Source organism: Lithobates pipiens, unplaced genomic scaffold (assembly GCF_037356315.1).
Source record: "Lithobates pipiens isolate NorthernLeopardFrog02 unplaced genomic scaffold, aLitPip1_a1.2 Scaffold_16, whole genome shotgun sequence".
Classification (NCBI taxonomy): Eukaryota; Metazoa; Chordata; class Amphibia; order Anura; family Ranidae; genus Lithobates; species Lithobates pipiens.
In genome coordinates this window covers 322,453,725-322,474,393 of record NW_027507748.1, presented here as the reverse complement: position 1 = coordinate 322,474,393, position 20,669 = coordinate 322,453,725, and the positions used below count along the sequence as shown (strand labels likewise).

General features: G+C 41.7%; 1 protein-coding gene across 2 annotated transcripts in view; it reads left to right on the top strand.

The window, feature by feature from the left end:
* AGO3 (argonaute RISC catalytic component 3) overlaps positions 1–20,669 on the top strand; it is a 210,676-nt gene that overhangs the window by 45,868 nt on the left and 144,139 nt on the right. For both annotated transcript variants that reach the window (XM_077481720.1, XM_077481719.1), the window contains exon 2: positions 17,050–17,221. In XM_077481720.1, the coding sequence (XP_077337846.1) occupies positions 17,050–17,221 (172 nt within the window). The remainder of the gene's footprint in view (positions 1–17,049; positions 17,222–20,669) is intronic.

Genomic DNA, 20,669 nt, shown 5'->3' with positions numbered 1-20,669 from the left:
TTTTCACAATATATAAAAAAAAAAATGTGCTAAGTTTTTACTGTTGTCTTATTTTTTAATTCAAAAAAGTGTATTATTTTCTTCCAATAAAGGGCGCTTGTAAGACCGCTGTGCAAATACGGTGTGGCAAAGTATTGCAACGACCGCCATTTTATTATCAAGGGTGTTGAGAGGGGAAAAAAATAAATAAATATAAAAAAAAAAAAACAAATATATAATATATTATCTTGAATGTCTACCTCTCCTCAGGGCCAGCATTTCAACTGTGGGCACCCGGCTGTGACAACTTGCGGCTTCACAGCTGGGTGCACACTGCGCATGCGGGAGTCGTGCTGTGCCTGCTGAATGGTCTGGCAGTCTCCTGAGACCTGTGACGTGTCCCAGGAGACTGAAGGGAGGGAGGGGAAGGGGAGAACTACTGCTTGGATCGCTCAGGCAATCTGAGTGAAAGTGGGAGCAGGTACCTTTCAAAACTAGGTACCCGCTCCCACTCCAAAAAAATGATATGCCTAATGCGGGGGGGGGCTTGGTAGTGCTTAAAGCAAAACCTCTCCTTTTTGGGTGGAGCTCGGCTTTTATATATATTTTTTTTTTCCCCTCAATAGCCCCAATGGATATAAATATTTGTGTGCACCAAAGCCTTGGAAAACCCATATATTACATTGTATATGTTCTTTGTTTGTCTATAGCACAAAAAGTAAGAACCGCAGAGGTGATAAAAAGCTCTATTTGTGGGGAAAAATTACATCCTTTTGGGCACAGCATCGCATGACCACGCAATTGTCGGTTAAACTAACACATCATAAAAAAATGGCCTGGTCACGAAGGGGGGTAAACCCTTCCGCAGCTGAAGTGGTTAAACAAAAAATCATACGAGAGAGATTTTTCATGTTTGTCCCTTTGGAAAATTTTTGTACGAAAGCTGTTTGCGAATGAGCAGATTATCGTACGATCTTTTCGAAAGTGGTATTTTTTGTAGGATTGTTGATCCTATGTACAGGAAGAAGTAGCACAGGTAGCTGCTGAGGTGTAGTGCAGGAAGCAGGCCGATGGGAGGATAGTGGCACACCAACTCTAAGTTTTATGAATGTTTTACTATCTGTAGTGATGATTGGTGGACAGAGGCCATGTTATTGGAGTATAGCAATTTTTTGTCCTGGGAAGAATGGGTACTTTTTTCTAATTTTAAGAAAAAGTGATTTTTCAGATGGTAACGTACTCTATTGCGTTATGTGAAGTGTGAAATCCGTTTTTAGTTTTTAGGGTGCTTTTGCTCTGTAGAGTACTATGCTTGGCAGTGTATATATATATATATATATATATATATATATATATATAGATATAGATATAGATATAGATATAGATATAGATATAGATATAGATATAGATAGATAGATAGATAGATTATTTTTTTTTATTCTGGGTTTTAAATAACTTTTAGCAATGGTTTTTGGATAAACACAAAGATGAAAGCAAAGTTTCTTTTAATAGTGGAACTATTTTTCTGAATATGTTGTGTGTGTGTTTTTTTTTTATTTTTTATTTTTTTTTTTTTTTTTTTTTTTTTATATAGAGCTGTGTGGGTATGGGGAAGTTTCTGTTCAACAATTAGTCACTATTAGAAGTCCCTTTTTTCATACTGTACAAATTTCGCTGGCCATCTTTCTGCAAAACGAATATGATTCACATATGATGAACAGCTAAAAATAAGTCAAAAGTCAGTTCATCACCCTTAGTCATCAGAAAGCCTGCCGGTTAATGGTATTTGTTTTGACTATTTACAAATGACTGGAATTATCATTGATCTGAATCGTGAAGCATTTCATAGTAATACATGCTTGTTAAATTTGTTTTTCTTTACAGCAAATTTTATAAAGAATTGTTTTTAGGTTGCTTTCTCCAGAACAGGAGGAGAAGAGAAATCTTTTAATGGGGACAGCTGTCTGACTTCCCTTACTTTAGAGAGATTTTCTCTTATGGTCAGTTGACTCAAAGACAAGATGTAAAAGAAAGCCCCACAGAGACTCAAAAGCTCATTTCACTTGACTTTGACTTGACTTTACTGTATCCAAAATTGTAAAACAAGTTTTGGCCTTAAGTTGGCCATGATTCAAACCCTGTATCGGCAGGCTAAATGTACTTAAGTTGCCAGATTTTACATGCGATTATTGCTAGTGGCTGTTATAGCCTCTAGCAATAATAACTGTGTTCTCCCAATGGGGACGGATTCCCCCATTGATACTGTCTGTATTTCAGAATTTTTATTTTCTGCAACCCAGGATTATGGGAGCACATCCATCCCAGAATGGTCAGTTTTCTTCCTTGCATTCTACTCCAGAGCACAGCTTGCTTGTACTCCAGTCGTCAGACTTCTGTTGAAATGCCCCCTGGTAGCTCTTCATTGGGAAGATCAATGTACAGCAGTTTCTCTGCCTCCTGCTGACATGCTCCCTTTTTTATAATTCACTAAAACACTGCACAAAAAAGAAGTAAAATAGCACATGCCGTATTTTACAAAACATTATTAATTCATTAAAAAATGCTACTAAAATACCACATGTAGTATTTCTTTAAATGGTGCGGTACTTTAATATTCAAATATGCAGTGTTTTTGGCACTTAATAGCTGTCTGGTAAGGGGTCCTTGACAATCGGTGATTTCATAAAAAAAACAAAAAAAAAAAAAAACTTGAGGATTCCCCCAGTATTCCCCTGAATGGGATTTCCATCCCACTATCCTCAATCTCATCTAGCCATTGTATAGGCCTTCCCTACCATGCAGATACAGTCTGATCGTCCTCATAGAGTCCTCTACTGGAGGCTCTTCGCCTCATGACAAACCCTCACAGCTAGGCCTAGCACTTGCCCTCGCTCCCTGACAAAAAAAGGGACAGAGGGATGTAATTTCCTCCACATTGGGTTATGTCGCTTTTATTCACACTTTTGGAAAGGTACACAAAGAAACTCTTTTGCTGTCTGCTCTTAGACCCCTTTCACACTGTGCCGCCCATAGCGTTGGAGGTAAAACGCTGCTATTTTTAGCAGCGTTTTACCATTGGATTTACGCCGCATTTCGGCCACTAGCGGGGTGCTTTTAACCCCCTAGCGGCCAAGAAAGGGTTAAAACCGCCCACAATGCGTCGCAATAGCAGCATTTTGCCGGCAGTATAGCCGCGCTGCCCCATTGATTGATTTCAATGGGGAGCAGCGGTAAACACACCGCTCCTTCACTGCTCCAAAGAAGCTTCTGGCAGGTCTTTTCCTGACGTCCTGCCCGCGCACCGCTCCAGTGTGAAAGCCCTCGTTGTGAAAGGGGTCTTAAGCCAATCATGATGAAAAAAATGCTTCCTCCCCCCATTATGAAGGCTAACATACATCTGCCTGCTCTGCCATCTGACAGTTCTTAAATAGGTAAGGGGCAGAGCCACCTGGTGGCACTGCCCCATTTTACCTCACCGATCAGTGTATGCTGGGGTCAGTGATGTCAGAGGCGGTGCCGTCTGGTGACGTTGCCAGGTGATCCACCCCTTACCTATTTAAGAACTGTCAGATGGCGGTTAGCCTTCTTCACGGGCGGGGTTTTTTTTGTTTTTTTTTGGGTCTTGGCCTGCCAGGTTGATGATTCATCCATTGTTAAGGATGCAGCGGCCAGCTTCCCAGCCCACACCTTAACCAGTTATTCACTATGCCCTGATTGGGCAAAGCTTTGCCCAGTCAGGGCTTAGAATGCACTGCACAGTGCATTGAGGTGTGCTCGGCGGGTGAACATTTCGCTGAGTGCCCTGTAAATTTGGGTGATATTCAAATTGAAATTTTGCTCGGGTTGAACTGTTTGCCCAACTCTAGTTCTGAATTTACTGGAGGGTGCTGATGAGTGACCTTGTAGTTCCTTTCACAAGCCCTGCAGATTTGTAAGTGACAGCCTGTATGCAGGTACGGGCTGAAAGCTGCAGGGCTTTTCTGCAGAAACCTGACATTGTAGCCCTGATCTACTGATCACGTGTGCAATGCTTTCCAAGCTCTTGCAGGGAAAAATAATGAACACACACTTGTTTTCAGCAAAAATATTTGCATTTATTGTTAACCACTTACCCACTGGGCACTTAAATCCCCTTCCTAACCAGACCATTTTTCAGCTTTTGGTGCTCTTACATTTTGAATGACAATTACTCAGTCATGCACCTATATAACATTTTTGGCCTTTTTTTTCACACAAATAGACTTTGGTGGTATTTAATCATCGCTGGGTTTTAAATTTTTTGCGCTATCAAAAAAAGACTGAAAATTCGGTTAAAAAAAAAAAAACGCAGACTAGGTCCGATGGTCTTCCCGACGGACTTTCGGCAGAGTTCCGATGAACTTTCTGAATGAACGGACTTGGCCACACACAATCACACCAAAGTCCGATGGATTCTAACATGATGATGTACGACCGGACTAGAATAAGGAAGTTCAATGCCAGTAGCCAATAGCTGCCCTATCGTCGTTTTTTGTCCGTCGGACTAGCATACACATGAGCGGATTTCTCGATAGGAACTGGGTCCGACGGAGTTCCGGCAAAAAAATTGGAAACTTGTTCTACTTCTAAAGTCCGTCAGATTTTTGGACAGCAAAGGTCCGATGGAGCCCACATACGATCGAATTGTCCGGATTCATTCCGTCGGACCTTTGCTGGTGAAAAGTCCGGTCGTGTGTACACCGCATTACACTTTTGAAGGCCCTGGAGAACCAGAACAATGGAAACGCCCCAAAAATTACCCCATTTTGGAAAGAAAACAACCCAATGTATAATCTGAGACATATCAAGTCTTTTGAACATGTCATTTTTATTTTATTTTTTTTATACAAGTTTTTGGGAAATGTGTAAAGAAAATGAAAACACTTCCTTTTTTTTATTTTTTATACAACGTTGTCAATTTACACAGTATTTCTAACACATAGCATGTACATACCATAAATTACATCCTAAGGCTCGGTTCACACAGGGGGCGACACGACTTGCCGCGCCGCGACCTGCCGCGACCTCAGCGGAGACTTGCAAATGACTTCTGTATAGAAGTCAATGCAAGTCGCCCGAGGTCGCCCAAAAGTAGTACAGGAACCTTTTTTCTAAGTCGGAGCGACTCGAGTCACTCCTCTTAGAACGGTTCCGTAGTACAGAACGGGGGCGACTTGTCAGGTCGCGGCGCGGCAAGTCGTGTCGCCCCCTGTGTGAACCGAGCCTAAAATAGATTCTCCTACTCCTCCTGAGTACAACAATACCACATGGGTGAGACCTTTCCACAGTGTGGCCACATAGGGAGGCCCAACATGCAGGAAGCAGCATCAGGTGTTCTAGGGACATAAGTTTCAAATCTTTTGACTACCTATTACACTTTTGTGAGGCACTGTAGTGGCATGGATGTGGCATGGATGAGAACTGATGAAAAAACAATTGGTCTCAATGGAGAATTTTGACACATACACAGACCGATAACAACTACCAAAGGCCGTCTCGTATCAATTGTAAACCCAAAATACTCTCAAAAAGGTATGAGAGCATTCAGGCATAACTTCAAATTATGAGTTGAATGTAGTCCGGAAGGTATAAGAGCACTCAGGCATGCCATCCAATTCAAAACGTAATAAGTATAATCCGATCGCCAAGACGCAAACTTCTATCCAGTCGAATTAACAGATGCATTTACAAATGGCCTACATATGAATTGCTAGTAACAACACACAGGCAAGCCGATGTCTGTCTGCATCGTAGGTCATTCTGTGTTATATAAACCCGGAACTCCACATGATGTTACTGTTAATGACGCATCAAAATGTATATCATCTAATTGCCAGGAAGCAAACCTCCTATCCAAACTAATAAGTTTAAACAAGCTGCCAACATGTAAATTGCTGAAAGCAAATCAGCAAAATAGCCCAAACTCAAAGGGGGGGGGCCCAATGATCAACCGAATCAGCCGATGAATGAAAAATATTATAATGAATCTAATAAGGAATTATATACTAAACTAGGGATTATCTATATGTCTTAATGGTTAACATAGTGAGCTGACACTATTGTGTGCAAATATCCACCAAACGAAACCAACAACTAAACAAAAACAAATTCATAATAGAAAAAAGTCAGATGGAATAATATCTCCTTCCCCAGAAGTAAATTTAAAAAATAAATAAATAAATATATATACACACACACACACACACACACACACACACACACACACACACACACACACACACACACACACACACACACACACACACATACATATATACATTTTTTTTAAATTATTTACTTCCTGGGAAGGTGATATTATTCCATCTGACTTTTTTCTATTGAAATGAATGGCACCTGAACATGCTGATATGTGATCTGACATTTTAGCAGCCGGTTTTGAAATCGCCGGCAGAGTCGCGGGAATTCTTCCCACTATTCAAAACGCCTATGTGAGGACAGAGCCTCAGGGACTTTTTAAAATGCAAAATGGTGTGTGTTTGGTTCAATCGACTTCAATGGAGATGCTACAGAAAAGCATGTAGTGCATTTTTTGCTGCATTTTTTAAATCTGCCCAACAACATATTGGCCGAAAAAAATAAATAAAATAAAAACAAAAGCATGAAAAACACCTAAAGAGCGTGTGTGCAAAAAAGCACCATAGAAATATCAAAATCAAACAGCATAGTTGTGAAGCAGGCCTAACTTGGACATGGACAGCAATACAAACCTATCCACTTTCTCCAAAACTACTAAAAACATTTAAAAGTTCTTTTAAATTACACTAGGCTCCATTCACAAAGCTGTACACAAAGATCTTGATTTTCAGCATTGCGACTGCAATAATGAAAACTCATTGGCCTGTCAAGGATCCTTATCCTGATAGCTTTGTGAACTGAAACTTTCTAATTTGTAGCTTTACCTACAAAAGAGGTGTTTGCTGGTGACCTCTTGGCTACGCAGATCTTGCTGCTGCATTAATGAAAGCTCCTGCTCAGTCCTGCCCATGCAAGGCACAGTGCAAGCAGTTCATTCTGGTTCACTGACTCCTCTCGCTCGCTCTCTCTGTACAGAAGGCATTTGAGGCCAGGATCAGGGAAAGTTCAGTGTGCTTATGAAAGGGATAGGGAAATGAACTGTGTGTGGGGTGGGAGGAGGGGAGGAAATGGAAGCCGTTCCATTACTCTCATTGGGCACTGGGGAATCTCATACCAGTGAATGGTTATGTGCACAAAGTACCCAGCATTTTATAGTAGAAAGGATTATATATTTGGCATTTAAAGAGTTATACATGGCAGAAGTGTAATTTACTTTTATCCAACGCATGTGAAACTAGTGCTAGCTTGTCTTTCTCTAAATATCTCAACTCTAAGTAGATGTGTGAGGGATCAGAACCTGATGGAAAGCTGCATTATTTTACTGTAGTTTTTAGCATATTTTTTTGTCTGCCTTTTGCTTCTGTCACTAGTGTCTTTTTATTACGCTACAAAGTGATCTCTTGAAAAAAGTGTTGAGACAGCGATGTAACTACATAGTGAAGTCTGTCTAGCTGTAGGCACACTAACATTTCTTTTTCAGACCCGTCCACACCAGAACGCTATGCAGGAAGCCTGCCTTCCATGCATGTCTCCTGCACCGCATTCAAAAGGCACTGCCCTTGTAATCTGCAGCGGATGTCTATGCATGCTAACGTCGCCCTAAACGCAGTGCATTTGCCTGCATCATATTGCATGTTACAGAAGAACCAATGCGATCCAGTTGCAGTGCATTTTTTAACCACTTGACCTCCAGAAGATTTACTCCCCTTTTTATGAACAGGCCATTTTTTGTGATTTGGCACTGCGTTATTTTAACTGACAATTGTGCGGTCATGCATCCCTGTATACAAATAAAATTTGTCATTTTCTTTCACAGAGCTTTCTTTTGGTGTTATTTGATCACCTCTGCTTTTTTTTATTTTTTTTATTATTATTTGTTTATTTTTTGCGCTAAATAAAGAGAAAAAAAGGCCAACAATAAAAATAAATTTGTGTGTGTGTGTGTGTGTGTGTGTATGTATGTGTGTGTGTGTGTGTGTGTGTGTATATATATATATATATATATATACACACACACACACACACACAGTGCCTTGCGAAAGTATTCGGCCCCCTTGAACTTTTCAACCTTTTGCCACATTTCAGGCTTCAAACATAAAGATATAGCATTTAAATTTTTTGTGAAGAATCACCAACAAGTGGGACACAATTGTGAAGTGGAACGAAATCTATTGGATAATTTAAACTTTTTTAGCAAATAAAAAAACTGAAAAGTGGTGCGTGCAAAATTATTCGGCCCCTTTACTTTCACTGCAGCAAACTCACTCCAGAAGTTCAGCGAGGATCTCTGAATGATCCAATGTTGTCCTAAATGACTGATGGTGATAAATAGAATCCACCTGTGTGTAATCAAGTCTCTGTATAAATGCACCTGCTCTGTGATAGTCTCAGGGTTCTGTTGAAAGCGCAGAGAGCATCATGAAGACCAAGGAACACACCAAGCAGGTCCGTAATACTGTTGTGGAGAAGTTTTAAAGCCGGATTTGGATACCAAAAGATTTCCCAAGCTTTAAAAATCCTAAGGAGCACCGTGCAAGCGATCATTTTGAAATGGAAGGAGTATCAGACCACTGCAAATCTACCAAGACCTGGCCGTCCCTCTAAACTTTCAGCTCAGACAAGGAGAAGACTGATCAGAGATGCAGCCAAGAGGCCCATGATCACTCTGGATGAACTGCAGAGAACTACAGCTGAGGTGGGAGAGTCTGTCCATAGGACAACAATCAGTCGTACACTGCACAAATCTGGCCTTTATGGAAGAGTGGCAAGAAGAAAGCCATTTCTCAAAGATATCCATAAAAAGTCTCATCTAAAGTTTGCCACAAGCCACCTGGGAGACACACCAAACATGTGGAAGAAGGTGCTCTGGTCAGATGAAACCAAAATCGAACTTTTTGCCCACAATGCAGAACGATATGCTTGGTATAAAAGCAACACAGCTCATCACCCTCAACACACCATCCCCACTGTCAAACATGGTGGTGGCAGCATCATGGTTTGGGCCTGCTTTTCTTCAGCAGAGACAGGGAAGATGGTTAAACTTGAGGGGGAAGATGGATGCAGCCAAATACAGGACCATTCTGGATGAAAACCTGTTGGAGTCTGCAAAAGACCTGAAACTGGGACGGAGATTTATCTTTCAACAAGACAATGATCCCAAACATACAGCAAAATCTACAAAGGAATGGTTCACAAATAAACGTATCCACTTGTTAGAATGGCCAAGTCAAAGTTCAGACCTGAATCCAATCGAGAATCTGTGGAAAGAGCTGAAAACTGCTGTTCACAAACGCTCTCCATCCAACCTCACTGAGCTCGAGCTGTTTTGCAAGGAAGAATGGGCAAGAATTTCAGTCTCTCCATGTGCAAAACTGATAGAGACATACCCCAAGCGACTTGCAGCTGTAATCGCAGCAAAAGGTGGCTCTACAAAGTATTAGCGCAAGGGGGCCGAATAATTTTGCTCGCCCCACTTTTCTTTTTTTTTTTTATTAGTTAAAAAAGTTTCAAAAATCCAATAGATTTCGTTCCACTTCACAATTGTGTCCCACTTGTTGGTGATTTTTCACAAAAAATTAAAATGCTATATCTTTGTTTGAATCCTGAAATGTGGCAAAAGGTTGAAAAGTTCAAGGGGGCCGAATACTTTCGCAAGGCACTGTGTGTGTGTGTGTGTGTGTGTGTGTGTGTGTGTGTGTGTTTTTTTTTTTTTTTTTGTTTTTGTTTTTTTTTATATACTAGTAATGGCGGCGTTCAGTGACTTATAGCAGAACTGCGATATTGCAGTAGACAATTGGACACTGACCCTTTGTGGGAACCAGTGGCACTAATACAGTGATCAGTGCTAAAAATATGTACAGTCACTGTACTAATGACACTGGCTGGAAAGGGTTAAACTTCTAGTACAATCAAAGGGTTAACAGTGTTCCTAGCGAGTGTTTTTGTGTACTGTATGTGCTGCGTTTACTAGGGGAAAATTGGATTGTAGTCCCTGCTTTGCAGGAACACGGAATCCATCCCTTCCTCCTGTCAGAACGAGGATCTGCCTATGTAAAGAAGGCCAGATTGGCTTTCTGTGTTTACCGGTGATCAGTGGATGCTGGTGGACATTGAGTGCCCGGCACATACAGATCGGCTTATGCTGTGAAGAATCACAGCAGAAGCAGTGCACATGCGGCTCCTGCAGGCGGAAGAGCAGGATTACATATGCGGTATGTAGTAAAGCCGCTTTAGGGCGGTCAGCAAGTTTTTAAAGTAGTGCATGCACTACTTTTTGGTGCAGTGCGATTGTAGCCCATTACACAAATACAAAAAAAAAAAAAAGCTGCTAACAAAATATTGTTGGGTGCAATAATAAGAATATGGGATAAAGGTGTAGCACTACTCAAAAAGTGATAATAAACAAAAGTTCATATTCATAATCAGTATTGAAGAAAATTCCAGGTTTAGATTGATTGAAAGTCTGTCAAAATTAAGGATTTTCAATAAGATGAAAGACCGAGGACCCGTCGCCAACACCCAAAAAACGACCCTTACCGTCAGCACATGAGTCATACAGCAGTTGTTTTTAATAGGTTGCGTCCACGTTTCCTCACACTGACTCCCTTTATTGCCTAGAAATCTTCACTCCACTGATCCGAAAATGTATCAGCCTATTCCCAAGATGGCTTTGGCATGAAAGCAAACTCCAAGGGCATGGCCCAATAATCACATGTGCGGGAGAATAAAAAGAACAATCTCGTTGCGCAAATAACCCAGGAAAAGTGACTTTAATTTTTAAAAGCTCACAAATAAAAACTCACATGCAAGAAGTATAACTCCGACAAAAAAAGGAAAGCGGCCAGCTCGTCCCTTGCTCTACCTGACGTTTCGTCACAAACGTGCCTCTTCAGGGGCCTGGGAAGACCCTGCCGTACATCATGAAGTGTGGGAAGAAGTAGCAGTAGAAGAAACCGTTCACTTAATGTGTTATGAGAAGCATGTTGATACGAAAAGAAAGCAGAGGGAGAGAGAGTTGAGCTCATCTCTGCTGCTTCTCATTTCACTGTCCAGTCACAGGCTGAGACAAGTCAGGATGACCTGGACTCAGAGGAAGTGGGTGGATTGATGCAGTTTCTCAAACTGAGGACATTTTAGCTGTAGAAATTGCTGGGAAAAGGTGAATATCCTAACGGGATCTTGATATATTTTACATTTTAATGAGCTATTTGTTTTAATCATATTTTGATTAAAATTCTGCTTTTGAAGAGAACCTGTACTTGATTAGGCCTGGGTCACAATTTTGCCTTTGATCTGTTTCTGCAATGCTTTTTGTGGTGTATTTTGAGTTTTTGCACATACGTTTTATTTATTTTTTTAATGCATTTTTGAGTTGTGCATATTTTTCATGCTTTTTATTTTTATTTTTTTTTTTTTTTTTTTTTTTATAATTGCACTCCTGTGACCCATTAGGAGAAGTCCAGTCAAATGAGCTCAGGCTGGACTTCTTCAATGACCAGAATAAATTAGTATTCTAGCCAGTGGAGCACCTAAACACACCCAAATGAATTACACGAGTTTGCAAGCGTTTAGCATTTATTCTGCCAAATCTCCCAGGAGGAAAATGAATCTAGGAGCGTTGGTAAAACTTCCAGTGTGCATGAAGCCTTAAGCCGCGTACACACGACCAGACTTATGTCCGACAGACTTTCGAAGGAGTTCTGACAGAGTTCCGGCAGAGTTCTGACAGACTTTCCGAATGAGCGGACTTGGCCACACACAATCACACCAAACTCCGGATTCGAACGTGATGACGTACGACTTGACTCGAATAAGGAAGTTCATAGCCAGTAGCCAATAGCTGCACTAGCGTTGGTTTTAGTCCGTCGGAATAGCATACACACGAGCTAATTTCTCGGTAGGAACTGGGTCCGGCAAGGTTCTGTCGGAAGAATTTGAAGCATGTTCCATTTCTAAAGTCTGTCAGACTTTTGCGAATCAAAAGTCCGTTGCAGCCCACACACGATCGAATAGTCTGCCGGAATCATTCCGTCAGACTTTGGATGTTGAAAAGTCCAGTCGTGTGTACGGGGCATAAAGCACACCAACTTGTGTCTCTCTAGCTGAGTTAAAGTGTTACTAAAGTGAAAACGCATTGTAACCGCTTCCCGACCGCCTTAACTTGCCTATACGCTACCCTTTTAAGAGGCAGCTTACAGGCGCGCACACCCGCCGGGAGCTTCGTGACCGTGATTGCCGGTCCCGTGGACTCTGTCCGCGGGCATACCCGCGATCGTCTCACAGTGAGGAAGAACGGGGAGATGCTAATGTAAACAAGCATCTCCCCGTTCTGCCTAATGACCCTGTCACTAATTAGCGCTCCCTGTAATCGGGGAGCAGTGATCAGTAAAGTCTCACACACAGCCCCCCCCCACAGTTAGAATCACTCCCTAGGACACGCTTAACTCTTTCAGTGCCACCTTCACTGCCAGTGACATTTTTACAGTAATCAATTAAATTTTTTTTAGCATTGATCACTGTATTAATGGCAATGGTCCCAAAAATGTGTCAAAATTGTCCGATGTGTCCGCCATAATGTCGCATTCACGATAAAAATCGCTGATACTAGTAAAAAAAAAAAAATTAATAAAAATGCCATAAAACTATCCCCTATTTTGTAGATGCTGTAACTTTTGCGGAAAACAATAAACGCTTATTGCTAATTTTTTTATATTTTTTTTTTTACCAAAAATATATAGAATACTTATCAACCTAACTGAAGGAAAAACAAATTTTTAGATTTTTTTGGGGGGGATATTTTATTATAGCAAAAAGTAAAAAAAAATTATTATTTTTTCTCAAAATTGGCGCTTTATTTTTTTTTTTATAGCGCAAAAAATAAACCGCAGAGATGATCAAATACCACCAAAAGAAAGCTCTATTTGCGGGGTGAAAAAAAGGATGGCAATTTAGTTTGGGAGCCACATTGCACGACCGCACAATTTATCCATTAAAGCGGTGTAGTGCCGAATTGCAAAAAGTGCCCTGGTCAGAAAGGGGGGTAAATTCTTCCGGGGCTGAAGTGGTTAAGCCATAGTGAAGCCCGCTTTGATATATATATATATATTATTAATTCTATTATATATTCTATTATATTTTTACCTACAGGTAAGACTTCCCTGTAGGTAAATTGAATGTCCCCTAAACATGCACAGTTTAGGAGATGGTTACTTTGGCTGCAGCCTTTGACATCACCAGCGCATGCACTCTGAAGGTCCGGCATACCTTGCTGGTACTTCAGAGCTTCATGCGGAAACCAAGGGCTCCCATTCCCAATGCTTGCGAGTGATATCATCGTGGCTCTGGCCAATCACGCAGCCAGAGCGCGAAGACCAGGGAAAGATGTCGGCCCTCTCAGTGGTGACAGTGCACCGTGTGAGGGCTTTGTTCTAAAGTGAGTATTTTATAATGTGCTAATATGCGATGCATACTAGCACATTATGCATTTGCCTTACTTTTTTTTTTATTTTAAAGCGGTTTGCTTTAAAAAAAACAAACCTGTTATACTCACCTGCTCTGTGCAGTGGTATTTCACAGAGCGACTGATCCTCCTCTTCTCGGGCCCCCAGCTGGCACTCCCTGGCTCCTCCTCTTCTTCGCGTGTCCCCTTAGCAACCATTTGCGTTAGAGGCACACAGTGTCTGTGCGCTCCCGCAGACAAGGAATGCATTAAGGTAAAAAAAAAAAAAAAACTTTTAGCTGTAGTATCACAGTGGTGCAGTGCAACTTTCAAGGAGCAATGTGAATAAATCTGTGAGCTCATAGTAAATGGTTATTTCCTTACTTGGCAGCAAGATTAATAAATTTCTCTTAAGGGCGCTTAAATAACTAATGTTGGCACTATAGACTTGATGCATTTCTCTTTTACATTATCTTGTCATTCTTTGCTAAAACAGTCACAACCAGAATTCGAATGATTTGAGAATACGAATTGATATTTTACTGATTTGTCTTTTAGCTAGTGAAAATCTCTCCAATGGGGTCAAAGACCTCTGTAAAAACCCGGCACCCAGTTTTGACTGGAGTTGGACGTTTTTTTTTTTTTCGCGATTTGCACATTGACTGTTGGATTAAAGGGTTTTTGAATGAATTTCTTATTTCTCACTTGCTGTTTTCATGTGCATCAACAATGATCACTTCTTAGAAGTGCTTTGAAAACATTTGCTAGCATTTTATGTTGTATTCAAATTCTAGAGGAGCGCAGCACATTCATGCAGATTTGTGGAAGTGTGGGTGTTTTCAGCCAGTAATTGAAAGTCTGAAACATTCCTACCAGTCTCAGTTCTAAGATGATTTTATGTTTTATTGAGCTCTTCAAAGATGTGGGTGGAAAAAGCCCTCTTGAATTGGTGCTGCAGGTTGTAGGCTCAGGTCTATTCAAAGGAAATTCCAGTCTGCCTAAAATGCAACAAGACCCCCCCCCCCCTTTGCTAGATGAGCTCATTTTTCAGTAATGTGTCTGTGTCCTTACTCAAGCTAGAGCTTTAAATATGTACATGAAAATCTGGGGCCCCTCTTGAAAGAATTTTTTTGCAAAGGGACATTCCTGTGTAGGAGTTAACCACTTAAGGAACGAGCCTCTTTCTGAGATTTGGTGTTTACAAGTGTAAAAACATTAATTTTTTTTGCTAGAAATTACCTGGAACCTCCAAACATGATATGGGTTTTTTTCCTAACACCCTAGAGAATAAAATGGCCGTCATTGCAATACTTTCTGTCACAACGTATTTGTGCAGCGTTCTTAAAAGCAAACTTTTTTTTTGGACAAAATGCAGTTTTTTGCATGAAAAAAATAAGACAACAGTAAAGTTATTAATTTTTTTTTAATATTGTGAAAGATGATGTTACGCGATACCCAACATGTCATGCTTCAAAATTGTGCCCGCTCATGGAATGGTGACAAACTTTTACCCTTAAAAATCTCCATTTAAAATTCTACAGGTTGCATGTTTTGAGTTAGAGGAGGTCTAGGGCTAGAATTATTGCTCTCACTCTAACGATCGTGACGATACCTCACGTGTGGTTTGAACAATTTTTTTTAAAGAGCGGGCGCTACTCACGTATGCGTTCTCTTCTGCTCGCGAGCTCAGCGGGATGGGGGACGTTTTTAAATTTTATTTATTTTACTTGTTATTTTTACACTGTTCTTTTTAAAAAAAAAAAATGGTGTCGCTTTTATTCCTGTTACAAGGAATATAAACATCCCTTGCAATAGAAAAAAAGCATGACAGGACCTCCTAAATATGAGATCTGGGGTCAAAAAGACCTCAGATCTCATATTTACACAAAAAAAAATATTTACACTAAAAAAGAGATATATGAGCAGAAGTGACGTTTTGACGTTGCTTCCACCCTGCAAAGGTATGGAGACAGGTGGGAGCCATCTTCCCCTCACTCGTCTCCATATCTAACAGCGAGATCGCCTCTGCCGACAGCTCCGGTAAGTGGTGGAGGGCACCGGAGAGCGGCGGGAGGGGGGCTCCTCTCCCACCGCTGCTTTTAAAAGTGATCTCTTGGTGAATCCGCTACAGAGATCACTTTTATCAGGAACCGGACCGCTCTCTGAAGAAGAGGATACCGAGCTAGCTGCTGCCATAACAACGATATCCCTCTTAAAAGTGCCAACATATATATTTGGCATCAGGCGGTCTGGAAGTGGTTAAAGTAGTCTGAGTGTTTGGGTGCAAAAAGTGTATGTGTTTTATACTTGTATGTAACTACTTTAAATTGGGAAAACTCCTTCTCTGTCCTTTTTGATATCATGCATTCTGTCGATAAGGATCTGAACTCCTCCTATAGCTTGGAAGTTGAGGCCCACCTTCCTGCTTTCTCACTATATAATGAGAATGTGCCTAAAGATTTGGATTTCAATACTTTATATATGTTTATGATCACAAACCTATGGTGCATTGACTTAATTGATAAACTGGACAAGGCTAATGATTACAGACCACCTAACAGGTTTGTTGTATTACAGTATAATTATAAGCAGCTTTTTTTTTCTTTTTTTTTTCCATTTTTGGATAGAGTAAGGGAGGATTATAACCCCAGTCAGATTTTTTTTTTTTCCCCACAATCTGTGTCCCATTGTGGAGATTTCCCTTCACTCCATGTCCCATAGCCAAACCAGGGAATGAGAGGAAATCGCTGAAAATTAAGAGAATTCCTTGGGGACCTCCCAGGTCACCAAAACTAGTGTCCCCATTGGACGATTTCCCCTCTATTACTTTTCTGGGGAAAGGAGACATTCCAGATGCTCCCACTCCAAACTTGATCCTCTTTATTAACATAAAAATCCAAAGGCAGTACACCATTGGGATCCACAGTGGGGGGAAAAGAGCAAGGTTGGCGCATTTTGTTCATTAGCGCTTATTCATAACCTTATTACACCAGTTATAGAGCACATTTATAATACCCTACTAACAAATATTACTAACCAGCTCAAAACCTGCTTCTCTGAGATATGTGAGCCCAAAAACCTGGCTTGGATGTCCCAGAACAGAACCCAATACATATAACACCTCAAAAAAGCTCTCCATTCTCACATTAAGATAGAGAGCGATTATTTTTTTTTTTTTTTTTCCAGGGAAAGCTCAAAATTGGTTTTTTGTTTTTTTACTTTCATCTTCAATGATAACCTTAAGCAGGACATATAGGGTGAATCTCCTCAATGGGGGAACAGACAGCAATAAAAAAAGACAAGGGTTCTAATTCCTCTTTTCACTATCCAAAATTTAAAGTGCCCTTAGTTATATACTTTTAATGTGCAAAACGGCTTGCACCTCTAATCAACATTATCAATCTACTTTTTTGTTTTAAAAATGTTAGGGAATAACTTAAAAAAAAAAATTGGCTGTTTTTTTTTTTCTTGCATGTATGTTTAAACTTGTGGTTTACCATTTTGCTTGCTTGTTGCAGGACCCGTGGGGGCGCAGCCCTTTTTTATGGTGCCCAGACGGCCTGGCTATGGCACCATGGGAAAGCCCATCAAGCTGCTGGCAAATTGCTTTCAAGTGGAAATCCCAAAGATTGACGTTTACCTCTATGAGGTGGACATTAAACCTGACAAATGTCCTCGCAGAGTTAACAGGTAAGAGCTGACGGTAAGACCTGACAGGTTTACTTTAATCATAAAACAAATAGTACACAAATAAAAATCAGTCCAAGTCCTGAAAAATATCAGTACTAAAACAGCGCTAAAAATAAAGTCCCAAATAGCAGCATATAGATCAAAAAGTTGTGCAAAAAGGGTGACAATGGTGGTTTGATCAACGTTGTAAGGTGATAATGATGTTCATCAAAAAGTGCTGTAAATACTCCATCCACCAGGATTGCACCAGTATTTCACAACGTGAGGCTGGGGTGCCACCAGGATTCTCCCCACACCCCGGGTGCGTGTGTTAGTGAACGTCATTGTAGTCTTAAACATCGTCATAGTCAAGTTAATGGAATCACTCCTAAAAAGGATCATTGATCACTTAAAAATACACAACTTGCTGGACCCAAAGCAGCATTGCTTTACAGATGGCAGATTATGTCAGACTAATTTTTTGACTATATTACCAATGTTTGGTGTGGTGCTGTGGACATGACATATCTTGAATTCAGCAAGGCATTTGATACAGTTCCAGATTTCCGCCAGACATATCGTTTGTTGAGGCCAAATAATTCAATTTCACTCATCTGGCCAGCATAAACGCACCTTGAAAATTCTGCGGCCACATGGAAAAAGGTATTATGGTCTGATGAGACAAAAATTTTATTATTTGGCCTTAAGCCCCGTACACACTATCAGAAAATCGTATGAAAAATACTGCTTTCAAAGTGATCGTACAATAATCGGATCGTTAGTACAGCTCTTTCGAGAGACGATCATTATTCTATTGGAATGTTTTCCCCAAGACTTTCCTTTAATCGGTACAGCTGTCGTTCGAAAATGCAATACAAATGCATTACAAACCATGACATCACTTCAGAATTTTTTTTTTTTCTGTTGTATGAGAATTTTCGTGACATTCATAAACTCATGAGATTTGATCTGCGATCATCATCCAAAAAAAGATCATTCGTCCGATAATCTTATTGTGTGTACCGGACATTAGTCTTTTTTTTTTCTGGCATCAGTTTTCTGTTTCTAAATATATAGTTCTAATTCCATGAAAAATCCGGCTAATGGAAGCATTTACATTTTTGAGTAGATTTTTGTTTTAACTGTCCATCAATCCATGAATGTACTGTGTATTTGTTAACGGAGGACTAACAAGGTTTGTATATTAGAGTTAAATGTCAACAACTTCAGATTAAGTAATAAACCCTAAATTGCATAATCATCCAGTTTTGAGGACAATGATTTAAAACCTTTAAAATGTTGGTTACGATATCAAACTGCAGGCATAGCTAAAGTGGTTCTGGAGTAACAATATGTTTTTACCTTAATGCATTCCCTGGCCATCAAATGCAATAGCAGGGATCATTTTTGCAATGCTGTGATGCCCCTCCGCTATGTTTGCCTACCTCCGCCACACACAAACACATGACTTTCTCTTATATTCACCGACCGACACAGCTCCTCTCTGTAACAAAATGGGTTGTCAGTCCTATCACTGGAGATTACTAGGCAAAGTTGTAATGCAACACTTCAGAACTTTAAGTTCCACCCAGGGGGCGGTCACCAGGCTACTACCCCCACAGCCTGCCCTAGCAGACTCCGTTTTATTTTGCCTAGTGAAGGAGATGCACCTAGGAACCCTGCGGCCCCGTAGGTCCATGTTTTTTAATGCAGAAGCTTTGCTTTTTGCGTAAGATGAATGATCCTGTGATCTTTTATCGACACCTGGCTGGGTGACAGGCTGGTTCACTTATCCTTGTAGTCTCCCCAGTCCAGCCACTGAGCGTGTGCAGGTCGCAGCTACGGCTCGACAGGCCACGACATACCTAATCTCCAGAGGTGGTCGGTGAGCTTTTATGCTCCAGGGCATACATATGACCGGGCTACTGATGTCTGGCTCACAGTATGCCGAGGCCAACAGCCACCCTGTACTGATCAGTGAGTAGGTCTGTAATGGAATGTCTCCCAGCTCTTCAGGACTGGTAAGTACAGCTCTCTCTGCTTCCGTGGGGCTGAGCAGCTGGGCATTCCCTGGGAGATTGATTCAGGGGCCACCTCACCTCCCTCTCCTTCTCCCTTGTCCCTATCTTCCCTCTATCCCCCCTCCAGGGGGGTCGCTGCATGTATCTGCTGAGCAGCGTGTGTAACCTATGCAGGGGCTCTCTGTGGACTCTCACCTGTGATGGGGGGGCTGAACGGTTAGCGATGGTCCTAGGTCCTGTGTGGGGGGCCCTGGAAGGTGTCTGTGAGGTTTTACTGTGTTGGGCCAGCGCTCTGACTCTGCAGGGGGTGTTTTATTTTCACCTCATGTCTGGCGGCCATTTTGGTTATGGGCAGAGCAGGTTGTCTATGTGGGCTTCAGCTGCCATTTTCTGTGAGTTTTCCTATTCAGGCCACTGGCGGCCATTTTCCAGAGGCCTGAGCACGTTCGTTTAGTGTTCTCTATCAGCAGCATGACGTGTTTTCACAACCTTGGTTCCTGTGGTTCCTGTTTGTGTACAGGACGCCGGGTGGCCGACACTGTTTTTTTGCCCCTCTGCACTTGGGAACCCCTGGGGGCTGCAGGCATCGCTTTGTATTCAGCACAGAACTCCCTCAGGGGGGTGAGTCCAGCAGGTAGGAGCCCCCCAGTCAGCGGCAGCATTAGGGTGGGACTTTTTACTGTCCTAAGTCCCCTTCAGGTGGCAGACGGGGTAGGGTCAGCATGGCTTCAGAAACGTTTTTTTTCCCCCGAAATCCAGGCAATTGCAACCAGGTCACCTGCAGACTGCGCAGTGCCCATGGACACCCTGATGGCGGTCCTCAATTCATTGTTGCTAGGATGGAGGCAGTGCATGGGAGAAAGGTGCATTAGAGAAGCCCCCTGTCCTCTGGGGAGAGCTCTGATGCAGACTCGGCCCCTGCTGCGGCTGGTGACCCCTGCTCTGTCCTATCAGATAATGCTGGCCAGGACCGTGCACTTGTTGGAGCACTTATCACAGCTGCGTGATACCCTGAAAATTCAGGAGCCAGTCGATCCCTCTGCTGATGTACCGGTCCCTTTTGGGTCCCACAAGCCAGAACATTCACCTAAGGTGTTCCCGTATCTGACGTGTTCATTTACAGGGAATGGGGTCCGCCCCTACGGACCTTTTTGGTCCCCAAAAACATGGCGGTGCGTTACTCCTTTGAGGAAATCCTTCTCAAAAAGTGGTTGGCTCCTCCAGTCGTGGACCCCCCCCCCCCCGTATACCAGGTTAAATAAGTAACCACGATCCCTGTAGAAGGGACTCCTACATTTCAGGATCCCATGGAGAGGAAGGCCAACAGTGGCTCGTTCCTTGTTTACGGTTGTGAGGTCCGCCATGCGACCAGTACGGGCATCCGCACTAGTTTTGCAGACACTGACTGAGTGGGCAAAACGTTTTCATCACGAATTGGGAGAGCAACA